This window comes from Oncorhynchus tshawytscha, linkage group LG08 (assembly GCF_018296145.1).
Source record: "Oncorhynchus tshawytscha isolate Ot180627B linkage group LG08, Otsh_v2.0, whole genome shotgun sequence".
Lineage (NCBI taxonomy): Eukaryota > Metazoa > Chordata > Actinopteri > Salmoniformes > Salmonidae > Oncorhynchus > Oncorhynchus tshawytscha.
This window is the reverse complement of record NC_056436.1, coordinates 29,581,716-29,603,661: the sequence shown is the minus strand read 5'-3', so window position 1 is coordinate 29,603,661 and position 21,946 is coordinate 29,581,716. Positions and strand designations below refer to the sequence as shown.

The 21,946-nt window shown below is 46.4% G+C and overlaps 1 protein-coding gene across 1 annotated transcript in view; it reads right to left on the bottom strand.

Moving 5' to 3' along the window:
* Positions 1 to 21,946, bottom strand: part of LOC112255756 (latent-transforming growth factor beta-binding protein 2) — a 141,323-nt gene that overhangs the window by 3,229 nt on the left and 116,148 nt on the right. Inside the window, exons 20-37 of the mRNA XM_042326283.1 lie at positions 20,652 to 20,774; positions 20,337 to 20,459; positions 20,106 to 20,228; positions 19,842 to 19,967; positions 19,520 to 19,645; positions 19,309 to 19,434; positions 18,552 to 18,677; positions 16,983 to 17,108; positions 16,362 to 16,481; positions 16,079 to 16,213; positions 12,871 to 12,993; positions 12,074 to 12,202; positions 3,137 to 3,271; positions 2,782 to 2,916; positions 1,480 to 1,671; positions 1,205 to 1,291; positions 486 to 614; positions 235 to 375 (exon numbers count right to left, since the gene is read on the bottom strand). Coding sequence (XP_042182217.1) covers positions 235 to 375; positions 486 to 614; positions 1,205 to 1,291; positions 1,480 to 1,671; positions 2,782 to 2,916; positions 3,137 to 3,271; positions 12,074 to 12,202; positions 12,871 to 12,993; positions 16,079 to 16,213; positions 16,362 to 16,481; positions 16,983 to 17,108; positions 18,552 to 18,677; positions 19,309 to 19,434; positions 19,520 to 19,645; positions 19,842 to 19,967; positions 20,106 to 20,228; positions 20,337 to 20,459; positions 20,652 to 20,774 — 2,325 coding nt within the window. The remainder of the gene's footprint in view (positions 1 to 234; positions 376 to 485; positions 615 to 1,204; positions 1,292 to 1,479; positions 1,672 to 2,781; positions 2,917 to 3,136; positions 3,272 to 12,073; positions 12,203 to 12,870; positions 12,994 to 16,078; positions 16,214 to 16,361; positions 16,482 to 16,982; positions 17,109 to 18,551; positions 18,678 to 19,308; positions 19,435 to 19,519; positions 19,646 to 19,841; positions 19,968 to 20,105; positions 20,229 to 20,336; positions 20,460 to 20,651; positions 20,775 to 21,946) is intronic.

Sequence of the window (21,946 nt, the reverse complement as noted above, 5' to 3'; positions counted from 1 at the left end):
AAGGGAAGGAAGGAGAAGGGAAGGAAGGAGAAGGGAAGGAAGGAGAAGGGAAGGGAGAAGAGAGGGAAGGAAGGAGAAGGGAAGGAAGGAGAAGGGAAGAGTGATTCACAAAAGAGGAAAGGAGGGAGTTTCTACTAATTCTATGTTGTTAATGTTGGACAGCTGAATCAATAATCTGGCTGGTAACTGTTTCATCTGGATAAACTCTGAGATGTAGGAGTATGTGAGTCTCACCCTCGGTGGTGTTGACGCTGACGCAGCGACGGCGGGTGGTGTCCAGTACCAGAGGGGGACTGCAGAAACAGTCGAAAGAGCCGGCAGTGTTCACACACACCCCATCCACACACTCCTTCTCTGTCAGGCACTCGTCATAATCTGGAACACACACACACACACACGCATACGTCAACGACTGAGTCCCATAGTTGAGAGTTGGAGCAGGTTTGGTGGAACTGAGAAAAGCAGAGACAGTGGGCGGCCCTTACCCACACACTCCAGCCGGATGTTGTCGTAGTAGAAGCCTGTACGGCAGAAGCAGGAGTACGAGGAGAAGTTGTTAGAGCAACGGCCATTCTTACAGATATCTGGCCCAAACATCTTACACTCATCCACATCTGGTGAGAGAGAGAGAGAGAGAGAGAGAGAGAGAGAGAGAGAGAGAGAGAGAGAGAGAGAGAGAGAGAGAGAGAGAGAAAGAAAGATAGAAAGGTGACATCAGTTGATAAATTCACATACCATTCATCCAAATCACCTTGTCTTTAATATATCACCTCTAGAATCAGCCTAAACTTTGTGTAGGCTTACTGTGTCTGTAGAATCTCAATATAACCCCTCCATGTGCTGTAGCTAGCTAGACCCCTCAAATCCTGGCCCCTACTGTAAAATGAGCACAGCACCTTGCTTGAGACAGCCTTCTCTAGTAGGTCAAGCTGGTTAGTGCACAACACTTGTGCTTAATTAGCTGGGTATGCAGGTATCCCGTCACGGTGTAAAGAGCTAGCTTTAAAGAGAACCATAAATTTGGTAGGAAATTACGCAGGACTTTTTAAACGGCTGCCATGGGTGTAAATAAAAGGGGAGCTGAAACAGCCATTTTCTTTGTGTTGGTACAAAGTTATGGGAGAAGGAAAAACTGTGAAACCTCAGGTATACCGACTGTAAACAGAAGCCAGTGGGTTGAGGAGACAACATGGGAGTAAAGTACCTTTGAAACTCTGCTGTTCCAGGCTGTGGGAGAAAACAGCTTGGGGCAGAAGACCACTTCCATGTGGACACAACTGGTCATACTCCTCTGGAGAAACAAATAAGAATGAATGGACAAACATACTTCCTCCTTACTGTAATAATGTATTATACATCGTGAAGCAAAAAGGAGTGAGTATATGTGAACAGTTGTATCTGAATATCTGTCTCCTAAAGGTTGATCATTCGATCCCTCTTGGGAATCTCACTCAGTCTCAAATCATACTGTAAGCTTACCTCTCCCTGGGACTGGGCAGGGGTGGATCTCACAGTCGTCCCCCCAGCCGGCCCCCACCGTGCAGCAGCACTCCTGCTTGGTGGTGTTGCGAGACAGCACGTTGTCACAGAAGTTAGCATCGTTCAGGTTGTAGTAACACTCCTTCCTCTGTTCCTCAGTGGGTGAGGCTGGCTTAGGAGGAGCATCTTCACCTGTAGAACACATAGGGAAATCACACCTCTCATGAGGAGAAAGAGATGCAGAGGGGAATAAATGGAGGGGATTTGCAGAATAAATTGTGATACTAGTTGCTACTTTCAGGGTTGAATTACTACAATAAAGACTATAGCCATTACCTCTACGAATAATATTTATTGCCATCATGATGTCAGTAAGAATCAGTCAGTCTACTGGCCCCATGTCTAACAGCATAGTGAGTGCCACTGTGTTTCCCTGGGTCAGGAGCTCCACAACATACAGTAGGGCAGGCAGTAGGCCTGAGTACCTTCAGCTGACACTGCTGAGGCTGCTCTTTTATCCACAGACATGGTCTCAGGCATTCACAGTTAAGCAGCGGGCTTAGCCAAATGGAAACACTGGCATGTGAGTCAACACACCATTCATTCTCACATGATTGATTACCACACGTCAAAAGCAAACAGCGGAATGGGGTCAAAGTACACAAGGCATACTTGGGGTTTAATACAGAACGAGAACAAAAACATCCCCGTCGAGAGCATGCTGCTTATTAATGTAAATATGGCTCGCTTGTGTGTACATGCCCATGTCAAGCTAAAGACAAGCCAATGCCACAGACTCAAGGTAAGTTTGACATTGTATTTCAGTAATCTGTTTACAGTGAACACTGTTAGTGTTTCTGAGAGAGATCTTTCCATGGCAGTTTTGCCAATAGCTATACCTTATCCTTGTTTGTCTTTGGGGGGAATTTGACTTGGGGAGATTTGACTGGGGAGATTTGACCATGAGCGAGAGCTTGGAGTTGTGCTCTGAGCACAGCAAATCAATTCTGTAAGGGATGGCTGGAATAGTTTTCCTGCAATTTGTTTTTTGCAGACTGCAATGCATTTATCCTTGTAGGGATAAAACATAACTCTCCATTCATCCAATAGTTTGGAGTCAAACTCAGAAGAAAGGTTGTCCAATAGAAACATCTACTACAGGGAACATGCAGCCACTCGCGCCCTGCTAGTTCCCCAGATGTCATGATAATATGAGATGCCTCATTAAGACAGTGAAAACTCAATCCCGCATAGACAGAATGAACCCTTAAGTCCCATAAGTCCCTGTGTGTGGTGTGTTACCCTGCGGGCGGCACTGGCTGGTGATGGGATCAAATTCCTCATTGTCGCTGGGGCAGATGCACAGGAAGCTGCCATCCACATTCTCACACAGGGCCTCTCCACACAGCGCCGTGCTCATCTCACACTCGTTCACGTCTGCATGGGACGGGACGGGGATGGGGGGATAAATTTACACACACCGATGCACAGCACGTACATATGCACACTGACAGGCACGAGTGTGCTTACACACACACACACACACACACACACACACACACACACACACACACACACAATACAGTACATACTGCACATTGGTATACAGTCACTGACCATGCTAACCAGTGAAGTTTATAATTTAACAGTTACTTACCCACACAGCTATGGGCCCCGGTATCACCAGGGGGGTTGCTGTAGCCCTGGTCACACTGACAACGGTAGGAGCCATCTGTGTTCTCACAGAAGCCATGGTCCCCACAGATGGTCTCATTCACACACTCATCAATATCTAAACAAGAGAGCACCCAAAGGTGAGCATAACATAATGCATTCCAATGTTTATCTTCTACGCATGTATAACTGTACTATTTCAAGACTGGCTTGCTAATGACCGTGTGTTGTAATACTAAAATAAACACTACTACCGCTACGACTTACAATAACAATAACCATCATCATAACATGTCAAACATAGAAAATGAATACAGGAAGAGAATGGGATAGTTTACAGCTTCGTGGGGACCCAGATCATTTGATGGAACCCATTCTGCTGACCCCGATGGCTATCAATTAACCCAGAGAAAGGTCTGTAAGGGCTGCCTCTCAGCATGTCTACTCTAAGGGTTCCTCTGTTCTAAGGGTTCCTCTGTTCTAAGGGTTCCTCTGCTCTAAGGGTTCCTCTGCTCTAAGGGTTCCTCTGTTCTAAGGGTTCCTCTGTTCTAAGGGTTCCTCTGCTCTAAGGGTTCCTCTGTTCTAAGGGTTCCTCTGTTCTAAGGGTTCCTCTGCTCTAAGGGTTCCTCTGTTCTAAGGGTTCCTCTGCTCTAAGGGTTTCTCTGACGCACGCACGCATGCGCACACACACACACACACACACACACACACACACACGCGCGCGCACACAAACACGCGCGCGCGCACACACACACACACACAGATCACAATTGCTGCTGCCAGATTCTTATTTACTATTGTTAATACTGTACAATTGAAACACTTGCACCCCCTTCCCTGATACATGTGTACATATTGAACAATAACTTGTGCCTTCCTGTATTTTACTTATGCTAAAATGCCTATTCTATTCTACTGAGCCATTTACTTCATGTTCGTATTCTTATCTTTTATTATTTATTTTTGTTGTTTCATTGTTGAGAAGGAATTGGCAAGTAAGCATTTTGTTAGAAAGTGTATACCATGTGTATCAGTGGAGGCTGCTGAGTGGAGGACGGCTCTGAAATAATGTTTGGAATTGAGCTGTGGAATGGCATCCAACACATTGCAACCATGTGTTTGATGTATTTGATACCATTCCACCTATTCCGCTTCTGCCATTACCATACGCCCGTCCTCCCCAATTAAGGCGCCACCAGCCTCCTGTGATGTGTATCCTGTACATACAGTACGACTAATAAAACTTGAAACTTGCTGGGGTCTATGGAGTGAGAAGTTCTTGTCACCCACTTACTGGTCCAGTGAGGTCTGAGATGATGTAACAACATGGGACTGACTGGCTTCCACATCCACATAAGCCACTTGAGAGATATTTTGTCCAAATGGCTAGGATAGGATTTCCATTTGGCTTGAATGAATGTACAATTTGTTCAACAACTCTGACTGGTCCACATTGTTTCCTATTTTATTTTAATCAGTTAACCTATTTTTAACTTACTTTTGTAATTCCAAAAATGTGTCGCATGCAACAAATCTAAGCAGGAGGGCTGATCTGGACTCATTCAGAAGATGTTTTGGTTTAAAAGGAGGGAGAGGCCGATACCTGGCAACCATGTGCAGCCGCTCGCATGCACAGCCATATATCATAAAGCCTGTTTAATGAAGTCAGAGGAAAGCCTTGTTATGTGTACATTTGGATGCGTGAGGAGAGGGAAAGCACAGAACTTAGAGATGGTTAACACCGAACCATATAACACTAGTGCTGATTCCCAACCACCCTCTGTTTAAAGGTAACATTTGGTAGCAATTTCTTACATACATAATTTAGTATTCATTGGAGTATGGTGCATGGTGCAGAGGTCAACGACAGACAATGTTAGAGAGGCCAGGCTGATTATAATTGTTTAAAAAAACATATGGTTTGATCACACTTCAGTCATCTACGGTTGTTCCCTGGTCAATCACATAAACCGCTGGTCAACTTTAACCTGCTTGTGCACTGACCACCTTCCAATTCACCAGGTTCTGTGACACACAAACAACCATTATTATGTTCCTACATTGCTTATGTTACCACAGAAAGGTAAAATTCACACAAAAGACACATTCAGCAGTGTTCCCTTTTTTTTTTGGAAGGGCACCTTTGTTGCGGAATTTGAGGGAAGTTTGCCAAGTTCTCCTTTGTTAGAGACTCCATGCTGTGTGTGTTCTTTTCTAATTAGAAGGAAAATGGCTGAATCAGCGAAAGATAGTCTTTTACAGGACATTTGCAGTCGTGGGGAAATGGAAGAGTATTTGGTACTGTATTATTTTCTCTATATGTTACAAAGTTATGGGCATGACATAATGACAGGAACAGTAGACAGTAAAGTATAAATCAACTTCAGGGCATCTAGTAGCCCAGTGTGTCTTATTAAACATGCTAACACATCAATTGGAATCAAATGGAAATACAGTTGTGCCAAGGATTCATAACGTTAGTCGATTTGTTAAGGAAAAAAGAACTGACATTCACATCTCCTAGCTCTCATAAATGCTGCATCATTCGGGGAAGGAGAAGAGGCAGCCAGAATGACTGGATTAAGCAACCCATTCAGCAGGGATGGAGAGGGCTTGGCTTGGGCCCTTGCTGTACAGTTACATTACAGACAAGTGCATTCTGGGAGACCTGACTGTCCAGCCACCCCGAAGATGGTCCAAAATAGTGCTTCTAGTGATGTCAGCCAAATGGCTCTGACACGATGAAGACAAAAGTTGATGTGGGGACATAAGAGCCACCAAAATACAAACGTGTTTACAAACTTAGTAGAAGGGGCCGTTATCAAAAACATGTAGTTGTTTCCCCATTAAAATGTTCACTTATTTAAATGTTTTAAGTAGCTATAGTCCCTCTGCACCGTCTGGATTTTGAGGACTTGCTACAGACTAATAGTAATGGGAGGTGTATACTGTAACACTGAAGAACATTTCAGCATGTGTGAAAAGCTGAAGTGGGGTTTTGGATTGTCAGTGTGAGTAAAGCAGACAGCTGGGAGGTCTCTCTGGAAGGTCATCTAAACTCTCAGCTGCTACATGAAATAATCTGTGTCTGCCCTGCGATTTTCATCCATCTGAAACATGGAAGCAATGTTCCTATTTCCACATGTGTAGCGCCATATATGACGCTATCAAACCATCATCCCAGAAAGGAAGGGGACATTACTTTAATGGTCTTTCCATGGATGTTCTGAAGCACGGGGACTGACAGCCTTACTAAACTCTTCAATTAATACTGTCTGTCTGTCCAGCCAGACCGTGAGCATGTTAATCACATGCTAAATGGTCTGTGGGAAATGCATAATGTATGCTCTAACTCTAATAATACAGGCACTGTCAGTAACATACAGCAACATGAACACTGACACAGTACAGCAGGAAGCTGAAACCCCTCTCCTACACTTTCCAAGTCATGATCACCGTAGTAACAACAGGAAGCATGTGAGACGGAATCGCTCGAGGGGGTGGATTTGAGGTGGGGTGAGAAGTTAACTTTAGATGGGAGTTTCTGAGCTGATGGGCCATCTCCTCCATTACCCCCACCCCCCACCCCACCCCCCTCTCTCATAATGGTCTGACCCAGGAGCCCCTTCCTGAGTGTAAATCAGCCTGGCCCGGTAATGGTTCAGGCCAGATCAGGTGAGCATGTTAAGTGAAGGTCTCGGTGCCGTGTTGTAATGTGGAGCACATGGTGGGCCTGTGTGGCTAGCTGACTGTTGGCACACCCTCCACACTTCTCCCCTATGTTCCCTGGTTCCCTGGGCAACCCATGGCCTGATTGGAGCCATATGCAGGCCAGGGTTATTTGACATATAGGATTAGCCAGGGATGAGGAGGGATATTTATTTTACAGGAGCGTTCTTCTCTGTTTCATCTGTTGTTTCATTCCCCAGCCGAGCCCGGCCACCTCCAAGATGAAGCCGTGTTTTATAACCTGTGTGTACTATGCCCATTCCCCAACATAACCCTACATCTGGACAACAGTGTGCTAAATGTCTTTTGAAACACATCACATTTCCATACATTCGTGTAGGAGCTTGAAGAGAGTGACCACCAACGATTTCCAGCCCTGTATGCCTTAATAAAGACAAGTCGTAGCCACACAAAATGTATATCCACAACGCCGATCTGCAGCTGGATCAAAATGAGATACGTGTTTCTTTTCCAACACCAACACAAGCACACACTGTTTTTCCTCATACAGTACCCACAGTTTGTCTCTATAGGCTGTCGTAGCAGGGATGTTCACTACAACTGAAATGGACGGAGGTAGAGCGCATTTGCAGCTTAAGACTGTTTCCCCCTTTTGTATTATGACCACAAAATGAGTTTGGCGAGCAGAGCCAAAGACAACCGCCACCCCATCGGAGTAAAAATAAAACAACGCCCCTCGAAGAAATGGCAAATTACAGTGTCTGGCCTCATATTTGATGATTTTTACAAGCAGACATAAACGCCTCAGAGTAATTGAGCTCCCTCCCCAGACACTTTATTGGGGTGACGGCAGCATCTCTCATAACCTCCCATAATGCCCTGGAACAAGTGGCCATTGTGCTGAGATGCTGAGCTGTGGAGGGGAGAGAGAGAGGCGAGAGGGCTTGGTCCTCAGATCAGCGGGGGATGGAGGGGAGAAGTTCTGAGTCAACATCTGTGCTGCTTTGTGTGGATGTACCGAATATATGTCCCAGGAAGATGCTGGGGAGCCTGGAAGAGAGGAGGAGAGGCACCAGAAAAGAAGTGAGGAGAGAGCGGGTCAGAGATGGCCATGGCTGGCTGCACCACTGGACTGGACCAGAGAGGCTGGAGCTATTTTGACTTGGACTTGGGCTGTTGCCTTTGAACAGGTTCAGCCTAAAGCGTGTGTGGGTCATGGCCCACAATGTGTGACCTCTATGGTCAAACTGATGTGAAAAAAAACCTTGTTGGTGGTTAGATAAGTGAGAGGAGACAGTTACACAACAACATGGCTATTGTGGACGCCTAATGCAATAACCAGCAGCACCTATTTACATCACACATCTTATTCAGACTATATTGAACTGAGCCTATGCGAGCAGGAGACAGGCCAAGTTGATGGTAAATGGTAAAACAGGGGAGGCTGTGAGCAGCTGTTATGGATCTGGCCAGCTCTCACAACAGGCCCCTCCACACTGGGATCCAGCCACACAACATCATGGTCTTCAGAAGAGAGAGGGACACACCAAGCCAGGCTCTGTCATCGGCCAGGGTGCTGACGCTCAGCTAGGCTCTGCTCTCCACTGTGAGTCAAATAAAGAGGCATGGCGATGAGAATATAACAGGCTGCTCGACATTCACCGCATCTCAACACCCTCTCTCTCTCTTTCAGGCCGCCCCATCTGGGGCTCTTTCCACTAGATCATGCTATCACAACTCTCTCCCCTTCAGGCCACCCCATCTGGGGCTCTTTCCACTAGATCATGCTATCACAACTCTCTCCCCTTCAGGCCACCCCATCTGGGGCTCTTTCCACTAGATCATGCTATCACAACTCTCTCCCCTTCAGGCCACCCCATCTGGGGCTCTTTCCACTAGATCATGCTATCACAACTCTCTCCCCTTCAGGCCACCCCATCTCGGGCTCTTTCCACTAGATCATGCTATCACAACTCTCCCCCTTCAGGCCACCCCATCTGGGCTCTTTCCACTAGATCATGCTATCACAACTCTCTCCCCTTCAGGCCACCCCATCTGGGGCTCTTTCCACTAGATCATGCTATCACAACTCTCTCCCCTTCAGGCCACCCCATCTTGGGCTCTTTCCACTAGATCATGCTATCACAACTCTCTCCCCTTCAGGCCGCCCCATCTGGGGCTCTTTCCACTAGATCATGCTATCACAACTCTCTCCCCTTCAGGCCACCCCATCTGGGGCTCTTTCCACTAGATCATGCTATCACAACTCTCTCCCCTTCAGGCCACACCATCTGGGGCTCTTTCCACTAGATCATGCTATCACAACTCTCTCCCCTTCAGGCCACCCCATCTGGGGCTCTTTCCACTAGATCATGCTATCACAACTCTCTCCCCTTCAGGCCTGGCCCTGCCAGTTTGGAAGCCATTTTGATATGAGCAAATACTTGGCCTGCATGTTTGTTGAATGTCAGATATGCCTCTTATAAAACCGACTTAATCATGTAAGCGGTAAGCGAGAAGTTTACGGTAAGCGAGAAGTTTACGGTAAGCGAGAAGTTTACGGTAAGCGAGAAGATCACCGGCAAAGGCGAACAACAGCGCCAGCCATGGCCTATTCAACCTGCTTGGAAAACGGGTGTGCACCAGCATTAATCAAACACTCTTCTGTATATAGTGATATGATGTTCATCTCTCATGGACACACATACACAAACTGATGGTCTGTCCTTGCCAGTAAACACATAGGCGCTCTTGTTTTCAATTGTCATGGAGACGGTGCTCTTCTGTTGTTTTTGGACTGATGTTATAAACTGTCAAAATAAAAAACTTGCACACTCCATGTATAATCTCCCAGCAATTTAATGGGTATTTACCAATGTTTGGGCATCACTGTGTCTTCCTCAGGGTAATGTCATGAATACTTGTACCAGGTTATGTAGACACACAGTGTAATTAGTGTAACCAATGACATTAGTGAGGGGTGTGTCATAATGATTCAGTTAATTAAAATGAATTAGTGAAACTGTTAAAAAAAAATTATATGGCATATTAAATATATACTCGTGGCCAAAAGTTTTAAAAATGACACAAATATTAATTTTCACAAAGTCTGCCTCCTCAGTTTGTATGATGGCAATTTGCATATACTCCAGAATGTTATGAAGAGTGATCAGATGAATTGCAATTAATTGCAAAGTCCATCTTTGCCATGCAAATGAACTGAATCCCCCCAAAAACATTTCCACTGCATTTCAGCCCTGCCACAAAAGGACCAGCTGACATCATGTCTGTGATTTCTCGTTAACACAGGTGTGAGTGTCGACGAGGACAAGGCTGGAGATCACTCTGTCATGCAGATTGAGGTCGAATAACAGACTGGAAGCTTCAAAAGGAGGATGGTGCTTGGAATCATTGTTCTTCCTCTGTCAACCATTGTTATCTTCAAGGAAACATGTGCCGTCATCATTGCTTTGCAGGCAAGGATATTGCTGCCAGTAAGATTGCACCTAAATCAACCATTTATCGGATCATCAAGAACTTAAAGGAGAGCGGTTCAATTGTTGTGAAGAAGGCTTCAGGGCGCCCAAGAAAGTCCAGCAAGCGCCAGGACCGTCTCCTAAAGTTGATTCAGCTGCGGGATCGGGGCACCACCAGTGCAGAGCGTGCTCAGGAATGGCAGCAGGCAGGTGTGAGTGCATCTGCACGCACAGTGAGGCAAAGACCTTTGGAGCCTGGCGTCAAGATTGTTTGGGGCATCCGGAAAAAAGCTTGTCCGGAGAAGACAAGGTGAGTGCTACCATCAGTCCTGTGTCATGCCAACAGTAAAGCATCCTGAGACATTTCATGCATGGGGTTGCTTCTCAGGCAAGGGAGTGGGCTCACTCACAATTTTGCCTAAGAACACAGCCATGAATAAAGAATGGTACCAACACATCCTCCGAGAGCAACTTCTCGCAACCATCCAGGAACAGTTTGGTGATGAACAATGCCTTTTCCAGCATGATGGAGCACCTTGCCATAAGGCAAAAGTGATAACTAAGTGGCTCGGGGAACAAAACATCAATATTTTGGGTCCATGGCCAGGAAACTCCCCAGACCTTAATCCCATTGAGAACTTGTGGTCAATCCTCAAGAGGAGGGTGGACAAACAAAAACCCACAAATTCTGACAAACTCCAAGCATTGATTATGCAAGAATGGGCTGCCATCAGTCAGGCCTAGAAGTTAATTGACAGCATGCCAGGGCAGATTGCAGATGTCTTGAAAAAGAAGGGTCAACACTGCAAATATTGACTCTTTGCATCAACTTCATGTAATTGTCAATAAAAGCCTTTGACACTTATTAAATGCTTGTAATTATATTCCATAGTAACATCTGGCAAAAATATCTAGACACTGAAGCAGCAAACTTTGTGGAAATTAATATTTGTGTCATTCTCAAAACTTTTGGCCACGACTGTATTATGCTATTGTTATCATATAGAAATATAATGGAATATTGTACATCGTATTAGCATCAACGTACATTATTGTTTCATTCAATTTCACATAATAATTTTGTATTTCATTACATGTAATCTTTTGGTTCAACCTTACAGATGTTAGACACAGATTTATCGGTCGTCTACACCCATCCCGGACCAGGTGACCACCAGAACGGGTGTCTCAAGTTGCAGAGACCTGAGGAGGTTGAGGGCCAGAGCGGGTGGCTGGACGGGAGGGGTAGGGTGCACCGTACGTTCCATCAGACGACAGCCTTGCCCCACTTAGAGAGGGGAACAGCCGGGATCAGGTTACACCCCTGGCCCCTGCCAATAGGGCTCCATTAGCCCCATTGTCTGGAGGATGAGACCTGGCCCTATTATCAGACGGGCCTCAAACACTGCCTTGGATGACACCGCTGCTCCCTTTCTAAATGGCCCAATTTCAGGGCCCATTTCCCCTTTCTATGCTCCCCTGGCCAGGAAGGCCCAGTGCACTTGATAGCGTTTGATTCACACGAGCCTCTTTGTGTATGCGTGCCAGAGTGATATCAGTATCTCTGTATGGTGGGGGTGAGCTGGGAGGCTATCGAGACAATGCAGAGTGCTTCTTTCAGACCACTGCCCTGTCCTCTCCCGCCCCAAGGTAAATGAGCAGTGAGGCTGATACTCAGGTGCCTTCAGCTATCCATTAAGTAAGTACATTACCTGTTGACTAAGCACGGTGCCTGTGTGTCCACTCTGACTTACCACAGTCTGGGTTGTCCTGTCCATACAGGCCAGGCTGGCAGCCCATGAAGCATCGGTATGAGCCAATGGTGTTCTCACAGCGCCAGGTGCCACACACTGAGCTACCAAACTCCTTACACTCATTCTGATCTGTGGAGAGAGACAGAAGATGTTCTAATGTCATACACATATCAATCCTATCCTCCACCTCTCACAGCAGCATGGATCTCCAGCATGAGTAGGGCCGGCCAGGAGCCCTGAGATAAACATGTGCTTATGTCATACATGCATGCACACGCACACATGCACTGACACACAGCAACCCCACTCCTCACAGGCAGCACAATAGCTCCCCCAGCATGAGTAGGAGGCCTGTGGTGCTGCTCAGCAGCAGCATGGCCAAGAGCAATATTTTGGAGCAACTGAAAAACGTGTGAAGGAGCAAAGGGAGACGTTCCAGAGGGAGAATCACCTCCATCCCACAATGGGTTAATTCACCCCACAAAGGGGAGATGGGAAGGAGAGCTCCAGTCACTTGGAGCTCTCCTACGCAAGGCTACAGCCTGAGGGAAAGCCTCTGAGCCAGGATTGGACTCTCTCACTGAGGGAATGTCACCACTGAAACCAAACTGATTACAGCTACATAATCGATCATAGGCAACGTGTCACACCGTGGTGCGAACTCTGGTCTAAATGGACCAGAACATTCTATTAACTCTGCTGAAATGTTGTGAGAATGTAGTGTTTCAGCTGGGGCAGAAGCAGTGGCTTGTTGTGGGAAGAGTGAGGGAGGCATGAGGTTGGTAGAGTGTTCTTACCCTCACAGTCGGCTGTGTCTACAGAGTACTTGAAGCCAGTCTCACAAAGGCAGATGTAGGAGCCACCCGTGTTTAGACACTGACCATGGGAGCACACGCCATCCTTGCTGCACTCATCAACATCTGGAGGAGAAAGGAGGATGAGAGGGGGGAGAGAGAGAGTGAAAGAGAGAGACGAGGGAAGAGGGCGACGGAGAGAAAAAGAGACAATGGGAGAGGAACGTGTGAAAGGCAATGATTGTTAAGTTTTCTATGTTGATTACAGTCTTGAAGTATTATCTCCTTTGGTACAATATGAATCAGTCCAACCATTGAGAATCTCATTCTCTTTTAGCATGAAGAAAAATAATGTGTGCAGTCAAGGGTTTGTCTGAGAGTAAGATACACTGCCCATTTGGAACACTTTACTGTAAAAAAAACAATGTATCTTCCCAGCAAACCAGAATTTGTTCTAGGCAAGTTCCCAGAACATTAGTTAGGTTCTGGCAAATTTTCTCATAACACAAAATCTGTCCAGTCGTGCTGATGATTATACAACGAGGGTTGATGATAATAAAACAAGGGTTGGTAATTATACAATGCGGGTTGATGATTATACAACGAGGGTTGATGATTATACAACAAGGGTTGGTGATTATAAAACGAGGGTTGGTGATTATACAATGAGGGTTGGTGAATACACAATGAGGGTTGATGATTATACAACGAGGGTTGATGATAATAAAACAAGGGTTGGTAATTATACAACGAGGGTTGATGATTATACAACTAGGGGTTGATGATTATACAACTAGGGTTGGTGATTATACAACGAGGGTTGGTGATTATACAACGAGGGTTGATGATTATACAACGAGGGTTGATGATCTTGCTGTAGATCTGAAGATTGCAGGTTCAAGCCCACATATTCTTTAACCATGTTCTTTTGAAGGGAAAAAAACGGTGATATTGAAGCTCAGATATAATCTACTAGAAGAGAGGATGTCTTTATTTCATTTAGATATAGAAATCCAGGCAGAATTTAGATTTAACTGTAGAAAATAAAACATTCTGTAAAAATGTACTGTTTAGCTTTTTCTTTTAAAACACCCGATATAATTCCTAATTTGAGAAGCTTGATATGGTCCCAGCTATCTTATTTTTCATTAGCTAAAAAAACAAAGTGATCCTAGATCAGCCCTCATAGTCTTGGATACCTTGTAATTATGGCCCAGAAGTAGGCAGCATATAAAGAGTCTGGGCGAAGTGATGGTGAATAACCCAGTTAACAGTATATCCCTGGGTTAGTTGTGTCTAAGAAGGCTAACGACTGACCATACTGCCATGGTTATATACTGAAAAAATATGATTTGGTTATCAACAATTTTCTTTGAATGTTTTTCGGATGTTATAATCCTAATGTTAGATCAAATCCTTACTAAAACTTAATGGGAATCTTAGATAATGTCCTGGGATTGTTCCCGGTTTGCTGGGTTAGCTATTGGTCTGGGAACATTCACTCCGACTAGTAAAACATTTATAATGATGGCTTTATGCTTGATTAAATGTAGATTGGTGGATAATTGCCACATTACAACATAACTTACCAGGTATTTGGACTGAATAATAAGTGGGGGCAAGGCAGAAAAGCAACAAAAATAGAACACGAATGAAAAGCCCCTCTTCTTCTGCCAAGGGCTGATAATGAGACAAATCTCTCAAGGTAGATAGTAAACACATGTATGGAGGTCCAGGGAACAAAACAGTCTGAGAAGTGCCTAGGTAAACACCCCAATGTATGTTCCAGTTTAATAACTGTGATTCAATAACATGTGATTCAATAACAAAGCATTTATAGCAATGATTTATCTCAAACAGAGCTGAATGGCAGGTTATACTAGATTGACAAGTGATTAGTTCATCTTTGTGATTTATATTAGTCCTATGTCCACTGTTGAGTCCCAGACAGTGAAAGTGCCCATAGCCCTGTAAGCAACCATCTATCCAGCCAGTCCAACTGTGTTCCAACCAGAAGACCAAACACTTTGGGCTCCCCCTCCTTCCCATGTACCCCCTCTCCTCTCCCTGCAGGGCCCATGGCAGAGAGGCCTGGCTTTCATTGTGTCAGCGCTGCACACACAACAGCAGACGGCATGAAAATATACCCAGCATCTGATTTATAGGACAATTAAAGGGAAATATTTGCTGTGGCAGAGGGCCAGGGGAGTGTGCAGGTTGGGTCTGCCTTGCTCACTGGTGTGGTGCTGTAGTACATGGCCAGGGGACATCAGGGAGAGCCCAGCCATCAGCACTGGGTACTGGGGAGGGGCTGCCTAGCCTGCTGAGTGGGTATGGGGCGGTAGGTAGCCTAGCGGTTACGAACGTGGGTCCAGTAAACGAAAGGTCGTTGGTTCGAATCCCCAAGCTGACTAGGTGAAAAATCTGTTGATGTGCCCTTGGATAAGAGTGTCTGCTAAATTACTAAAATGTAAATGAATGGCTGGAAGAGGTCTCGGGCCCTCATAACCCCCTCCAGGATCCTCTACCCCCAGAGAGTGGCCCTGCTCTATGCTTACCTGCTTCACATCACTCTAGAGGGATAACATGCTCAGTGTAATGCCCAATGTTTTTTCATCCAGGCTATGCTAACGTTAGGTACCCTTCAGCAGTAAACTATACCAGAATCAATAATACGCAGGTCAGACATTTAGCCTGAGTTATGTTCCCTTCATATTGATTCTCCCAGAGGGTTCCATTCCTCTGTATTTTGACAGCTAATGCTCCAGAAGGTTTCAGTGAAAGGCTAGCTAGCTCTCTTGCCAACAATTAGGAGCAGCATTTTTCCCCCTCTGTTGTGACCAGGGCAATGGGTGCGGCTGGAATGACATCAAACCTGGTCCAGTGGAGCTGAGAGAGGGGGAGCAGTGAGACGGTTGATGTCTGGCCATGGCCTGTTAGAAACAATGGCTGTGTTTTATGGCTGCTGCCTAACTGGTCTGGGGAACAAGTGGACACCCAGGCACCCCAGAGCAGGAGCAGGGGGGTGGGGGGTCAAGGGGGAGAGGGGTCAGCCCTGAGAGAGACAGGGTCAGGGAGTACAAGCTGCCCTCTACATGCACTGCATGCCCTCACCCAGACAGGAGCGGGGCTTGTGGCTTGTCCTAATTGTGGTAATATTTTCAAACAAGTTGGTAGTTAGTTATAAACAGTATATTTTGTTCTCTCTCACCTTGGCAGCCAATTCCATCTGAGGTGCCTGTGGTGCCTGTGGTGTATCCATCAGGGCAGATGCAGAGGTAGGAACCCTCTGTGTTTAGACAGTCCCCATCTCCACAGATCCCCCCAGACTGACACTCATCCACATCTGTAATGCATACACACACACAGAGGCAAACATGACAACATGACAGGCTAATCAGATAGTTAATCAAGGACAGTTCATCAATACACACACAGCTGAACAGGAGAGGACGTCACCCCCATCCTAAGAGAGAGGGTGTGAGTGTGTGTACCTCTGCAAGATGTCCCGTCCACCATCTCCAGGCCCGATGGACAGGAGCAGCTGTATGAACCAGGGTTGTTGGTACACTGTCCTGCCAGACACAGACCGCGGTCCTCACACTCGTTGATGTCTGCCGGGGGACACGTAGGGAAAACAGACACACACAGTGCGTAATGTAGCGTGACACATTCCCACCACAGCTGGGAGGTCATTAGGTCTTAATCCAAGTGGGTCCTCAGTTTGTCCTCCAAATAAAGCGGCCAAAACTTCAAGGAAAGTGTCACAACCTACCACATGAATATACATCATTTTCATCTTTTACATCAGAGAATTATGACGACTCAAATCGCATCTACTGCACAGGAGGTTGGTGGCACCTTAATTGGGGAAGATGGGCTCGTGGTAATGACTGGAGCGGCATCAGGGGTATGGTATCAAATACATCAAACACATTGTTTCCTGATGTTTGATGCCATTCCATTTGCTCCGTTCCAGCCTCCACTGATCTGCAGGTACTCGTCTACCACGCAGAGCTGTGACTGACTACAAATAAAATCATCAGCATAAGAGGTGAACTTCCCGCAGGATTGAAGGGTCATTAGAGTTTAGTCCGAAGTAAAAAAAGTAGTACCTTCACAGGTGAGTCCATTGGGCGCCAGCGTGAAGCCAAGGTCACAGGTCATACAGGAGTAGGAGCCCTCTGTGTTGCTGCAAACGCCCATGGGACAGACCCCTGGGGACAGGCACTCATTTATGTCTGAAGGAGAGAGAGGGGGGAGACAAAGAGAAGAGAGATAGAGACAGAGACAGAGAGAGAGAGAGAGAGAGAGAGAGAGAGAGAGAGAGAGAGAGGAGAGGAGAGGAGAGGAGAGGAGAGGAGAGGAGAGGAGAGGAGAGGAGAGGAGAGGAGAGGAGAGGAGAGGAGAGGAGAGGAGAGGAGAGGAGAGGAGAGGAGAGGAGAGGAGAGGAGAGGAGAGGAGAGGAGAGGAGAGGAGAGGATGAAAGAAAGATAGGAGAAAGAGAGGAGAGAGAGAGAGAGATGGAGACAGAGGAGAGAGAGAGGGAGAGAGAGAAGAGAGAAAGATGGAGACAGAGAGGGGGAAGAGAGAAAAGAAGGAGAGCATCATAACCTGAGTGAGGTCAGATCTAGCCTAAGGAGCCAGTCTCTCAGTCTGCCTCTGGCCTGACAACATGACTAATGGCTGAATGCAAGGAGTCTGTCTCTCAGTCTGCCTCTGGCCTGATAACATGACTCATGACTGAATACAAGGAGTCAGTCTCTCAGTCTACCTCTGGCCTGACAACATGACTAATGGCTGAATGCAAGGAGCCAGTCTCTCAGCCTGCCTCTGGCCTGATAACATGACTCATGACTGAATACAAGGAGCCAGTCTCTCAGTCTGCCTCTGGCCTGATAACATGACTAATGGCTGAACGCAAGGAGCCAGTCTCTCAGTCTGCCTCTGGCCTGATAACATGACTAATGGCTGAACGCAAGGAGCCAGTCTCTCAGTCTGCCTCTGGCCTGATAACATGACTAATGGCTGAACGCAAGGAGCCAGTCTCTCAGTCTGCCTCTGGCCTGATAACATGGCTAATGGCTGAACGCAAGGAGTCAGTCTGCACGTACAGTAAGCAAAGCCTCCTTTATTAGCTTGCACTGACAGTGCTTTATTAAAAAGGGTGGAGAGAAGTATGCGGGACAGGCATCTATTCCAAAACAGCAAGCTATTACAGGTGGTGTATAATTACTGTATCAACAAACACTCATGGCTCTCTGTTATGTGATCATTGGAAATTCCTTGCTCTGGTACAGATTGTATTTCTTACAGGGGAAATAGTGAAGGCCATTGTTAAGTGAATGGAATGGCTTTTGGTTTGCCTGTGGGTCAACAGAGGAGTTCCACAGTTTGTGCTGGCTGCGTAGGAGCTGGGGAGTGGTTGGTTTCATTTCAAATTAAGCCGTTAATCTTTCCCTGGCATGAAGACATCCATTAAAATCCAATCAAAGTCTGACTTGGACTTGTTTTCAGGATTTTCCCAGGGCAAAAAACATTTTGAAAAAGGAGATCTTCTTCCTAGTCTCGATCCACCCTTCCATTAAATGACATTAGAGTATGAACTGGATCTGTGCTGTTCATCTTGGGGAGAAGAATAGGAGGGCGGGGGTGAGTGTGTTCCAGAGGTTACACAGTCTTACCCTGGCAGTGGGAGCCGTCCTCAGACAGGGTAAAGCCAGTCCCACAGCTGCTGCAGGAGAAGGATCCAGGACTGTTCCGACACAGCTGGCCTGGGCACACGTTAGCCACCAAGCACTCGTCCACATCTGAACAACAGGACAGAGAAACAGAGAGAAGGCCAGTTAACTACATACCTGAACTGTAGCAGAGGATAGAATGCCTGGTGGAAAACATGACCACATGCCACATGTAATCATTTCGATCCGTTTCTAATTGATATGGCATAGAGTTCCACTGTCAACACATCTATCTCTCCAGCTGATCTATCAGTGGGACAGGCTGACTTCACTGTGTTTTATTTGAAGCCCATGTCTTTTTCTTTTGAACGCGGATCAGATGGATGGTGCCAGAGGGAGAGGGATGCAGGATCCAGTTATGATGTGATGTCTGGGAGGAGTATTTTGGGATCTTTAGCTAAGGAGAGGGGCTTTGGGTCCAAGCCGTCACACCTGACATCATTTACAGACAACCTGAGCCTGCTGTTAACAAAAGGCGATGTGGGAGAGAGGCCTGACTGGACTCACGCGGAGCCCAATGGGGGCGTTACCTGGCACATTCACTCACATCTGTCACAGGCAGGGCAGAGGTCAGAGCCTAACATGCTCATAGAGCACTCGGTAACACACGGCCTGCTAACACACACAAATGCACAAACTCAGGCACGCACGCACGCACACCCCAACTCACATGTACGCAGGAAATGCGTCCAAGACTCACCATCACACTCCAGCCCATCCTCAGTCACTCTATAGCCTGACCCACAGGTGGTGCAGGTGAAGGAACCCTCAGTGTTGGTGCATGTTCCCTTGGGGCACGTAGTGGGCAGCTCACACTCATCAATATCTGTAATACACCAATACGGTCTTTTAAGTAAAACACCACTCCTTTGATGGACCATTAGATGTGGTTTCAGGGAGAATGGACCGACCTTCACACAGCTCTCCGTCTAGGGAGACGCTGTAGCCTGAGGGACAGGTGATGCAGGAGAAGGAGCCCTCAGAGTTCAGACAGATCCCATTAGCACACACAGACCCAGACTGGCACTCATCAATATCTGGAGGAGACACCAGACCAGCACAGACATTAATTGCTTTTGGCAAACAAACTATATACAAGTATTGCGTTACAGTTCTAAGACACACCTAGATCACAGTAACAGAGACAGATATACAGTTGATGCACGCAAAGGGCATCCTTTACAGAAGGCATGGGTGAATGTTCCAGCTGGGGAAGGCTTTGGCTGGACTCACCCTCACACCTCTGCCTGTCCTGGGACACCCTGTATCCGTCTTTACAGCGGGTGCAGGTGAAGGAGCCCTCTGTGTTGGCACACACCCCTCCCAGACACATGTCTGCCTTGGAGCACTCATCCACATCTGGAATAAGATGACAGATTGACATGAAGAATGAACAGTAGGAGGCTACACACTGTCTGACATGCTTTATCTGTCTATGGTGGATGATGATCCTTCAGTGTGTTGCCTGAAATGCCAAAGGTTGTACGGGTTCCATACCTTCACATCTCTGTCCACCCGCTGATCGCTGGAATCCAGGTCGGCAGTTCTTGCATGAGTAGGAACCTTCGGAATTGGTGCAAATTCCCGCGGGGCACACAGGTGTAGCACATTCGTCAACATCTAATAAAAACAATGAGGCATTAAAAGAGCCATAGAGAGCTCAGAGCTCGAGGAGAACAGCAGCATGCCGTGAAGGGTCGTATTCCACACATCTAATCTTTTACAGACCTTCACAGGCCCTGCCGTCAGGAGCACTTTGGTAACCAGGGTTACAGCTGCACCTGTGGGAGCCATCCAGATTGACACACCTGCCATGGAGGCAGGCTCCAGGGAGCAGACACTCATCCACATCTGGAGAAAAGACCATATGTTGGAGGACCTTGTTAAACCACCACTCCTCCTCACTGTTAACAACATTTATTAAAACCCCCTGGACCTCAAAGGCTTCTTCAGTAGCACCATTTCCGCTTCAGAGAACTGTTTATTTTAATACCGAAACTGGAGAATGAATGATGTGGGACATATGTTTTCACAAACAAGTACCTTGGCAACTGCTGTTGTCCAGAGAAGCCTGGTATCCTTGGTAACAGCTGCAGCTGTAGGAGCCCTCGGAGTTGACACACCTACCGTGGGCGCACGCCGATTGGTCCAAACACTCGTTGACATCTGAGGGTCAAGACAGGTCACCAACATTCAGGTCACCACGCACAAAGACACATGAGTTTCACTGTGACAGATTTCAGACAGTAAAACACCCAGAACCCACGACATGATTAGTTTTAATATACTGTACCCTGTGAATGTTTGTTATTATCTATTGCCCTGCCTTAATCTTTTCCAATTCATGCTCTAAGTCAATACACATGACAATGTCAAAAGCAAGTTATTTTTGTGGAAGAAATCATACAGAAATGCTGTATGATTTAGTTGACTCCAAAAGGCATAAAACAAAGACTATATTTCATGGCTCTCTAAGAATTTTCCAGGCAGCTCCTTCCTCTGTGCGTGTGATAGAGAGCATCTGTGTGTCTGTGAGTGTGTGAGTGGGCAGAGTACAACTCTCTCAACACAGTTGTGTGGGCAGGTTCAGTGTGAGGTGAATGACACAGTAGAAACAGAGGGCTACTGCACTGAAAACATTCAGTGGAATACAGGCAGGGCTTTGTGTGTCTCGTCTCACAATGGCTCTAGCCAGACGTCTGTCAGTACGGCCCAAAACTTTGTTTCTGCAATCTCCTGGCATCTCTCAGTCCTCTACGATAAGCCCGACATGAGGCTGGAGCTGTTCTCTCTATCGCACAACCAATTAGGCTTATCCACAACGCAGCCAATTGGGCTCCAACTACTGTGCTACAGGCAATTGACTGAGGCAAACACTGGAAACAAACATAGAGAACACACACGCTGCTTGCATACATGGTCCCCCGTTTTAGTTGAGTTCCATCACCCATGTGGATATTAGCCTGTTAGTTGGGGTTTTGAACCAACTGTATTTAGCTCCTCTGTTCCACCTCATTTCCAGAGGAAGTGCAACTCAGCTGCTAGTCATACTCCACATCACAATATAGAACGCTATGAGTGCATTGATTGTATTTGTTTAAAGACCTACGAGCAGAACATAATGGAGCCCATGAGGTGTTTTCTTTGAAGGGAAAGTAATAAGACTGGAGTAATCAAAGAGCCCGTAAGGTCGAGCCTTCTTCCATCATAGGAGTCATTGGGAAGAAGTTGTAGAACGAGCCAAAAAACATGAGTTCACCTTTCACAGGTCAGCTCAGTCAGGGAGGACTTGACCTTTACACAATAATCACCTCAGACGCTAAAATATACAATATTCT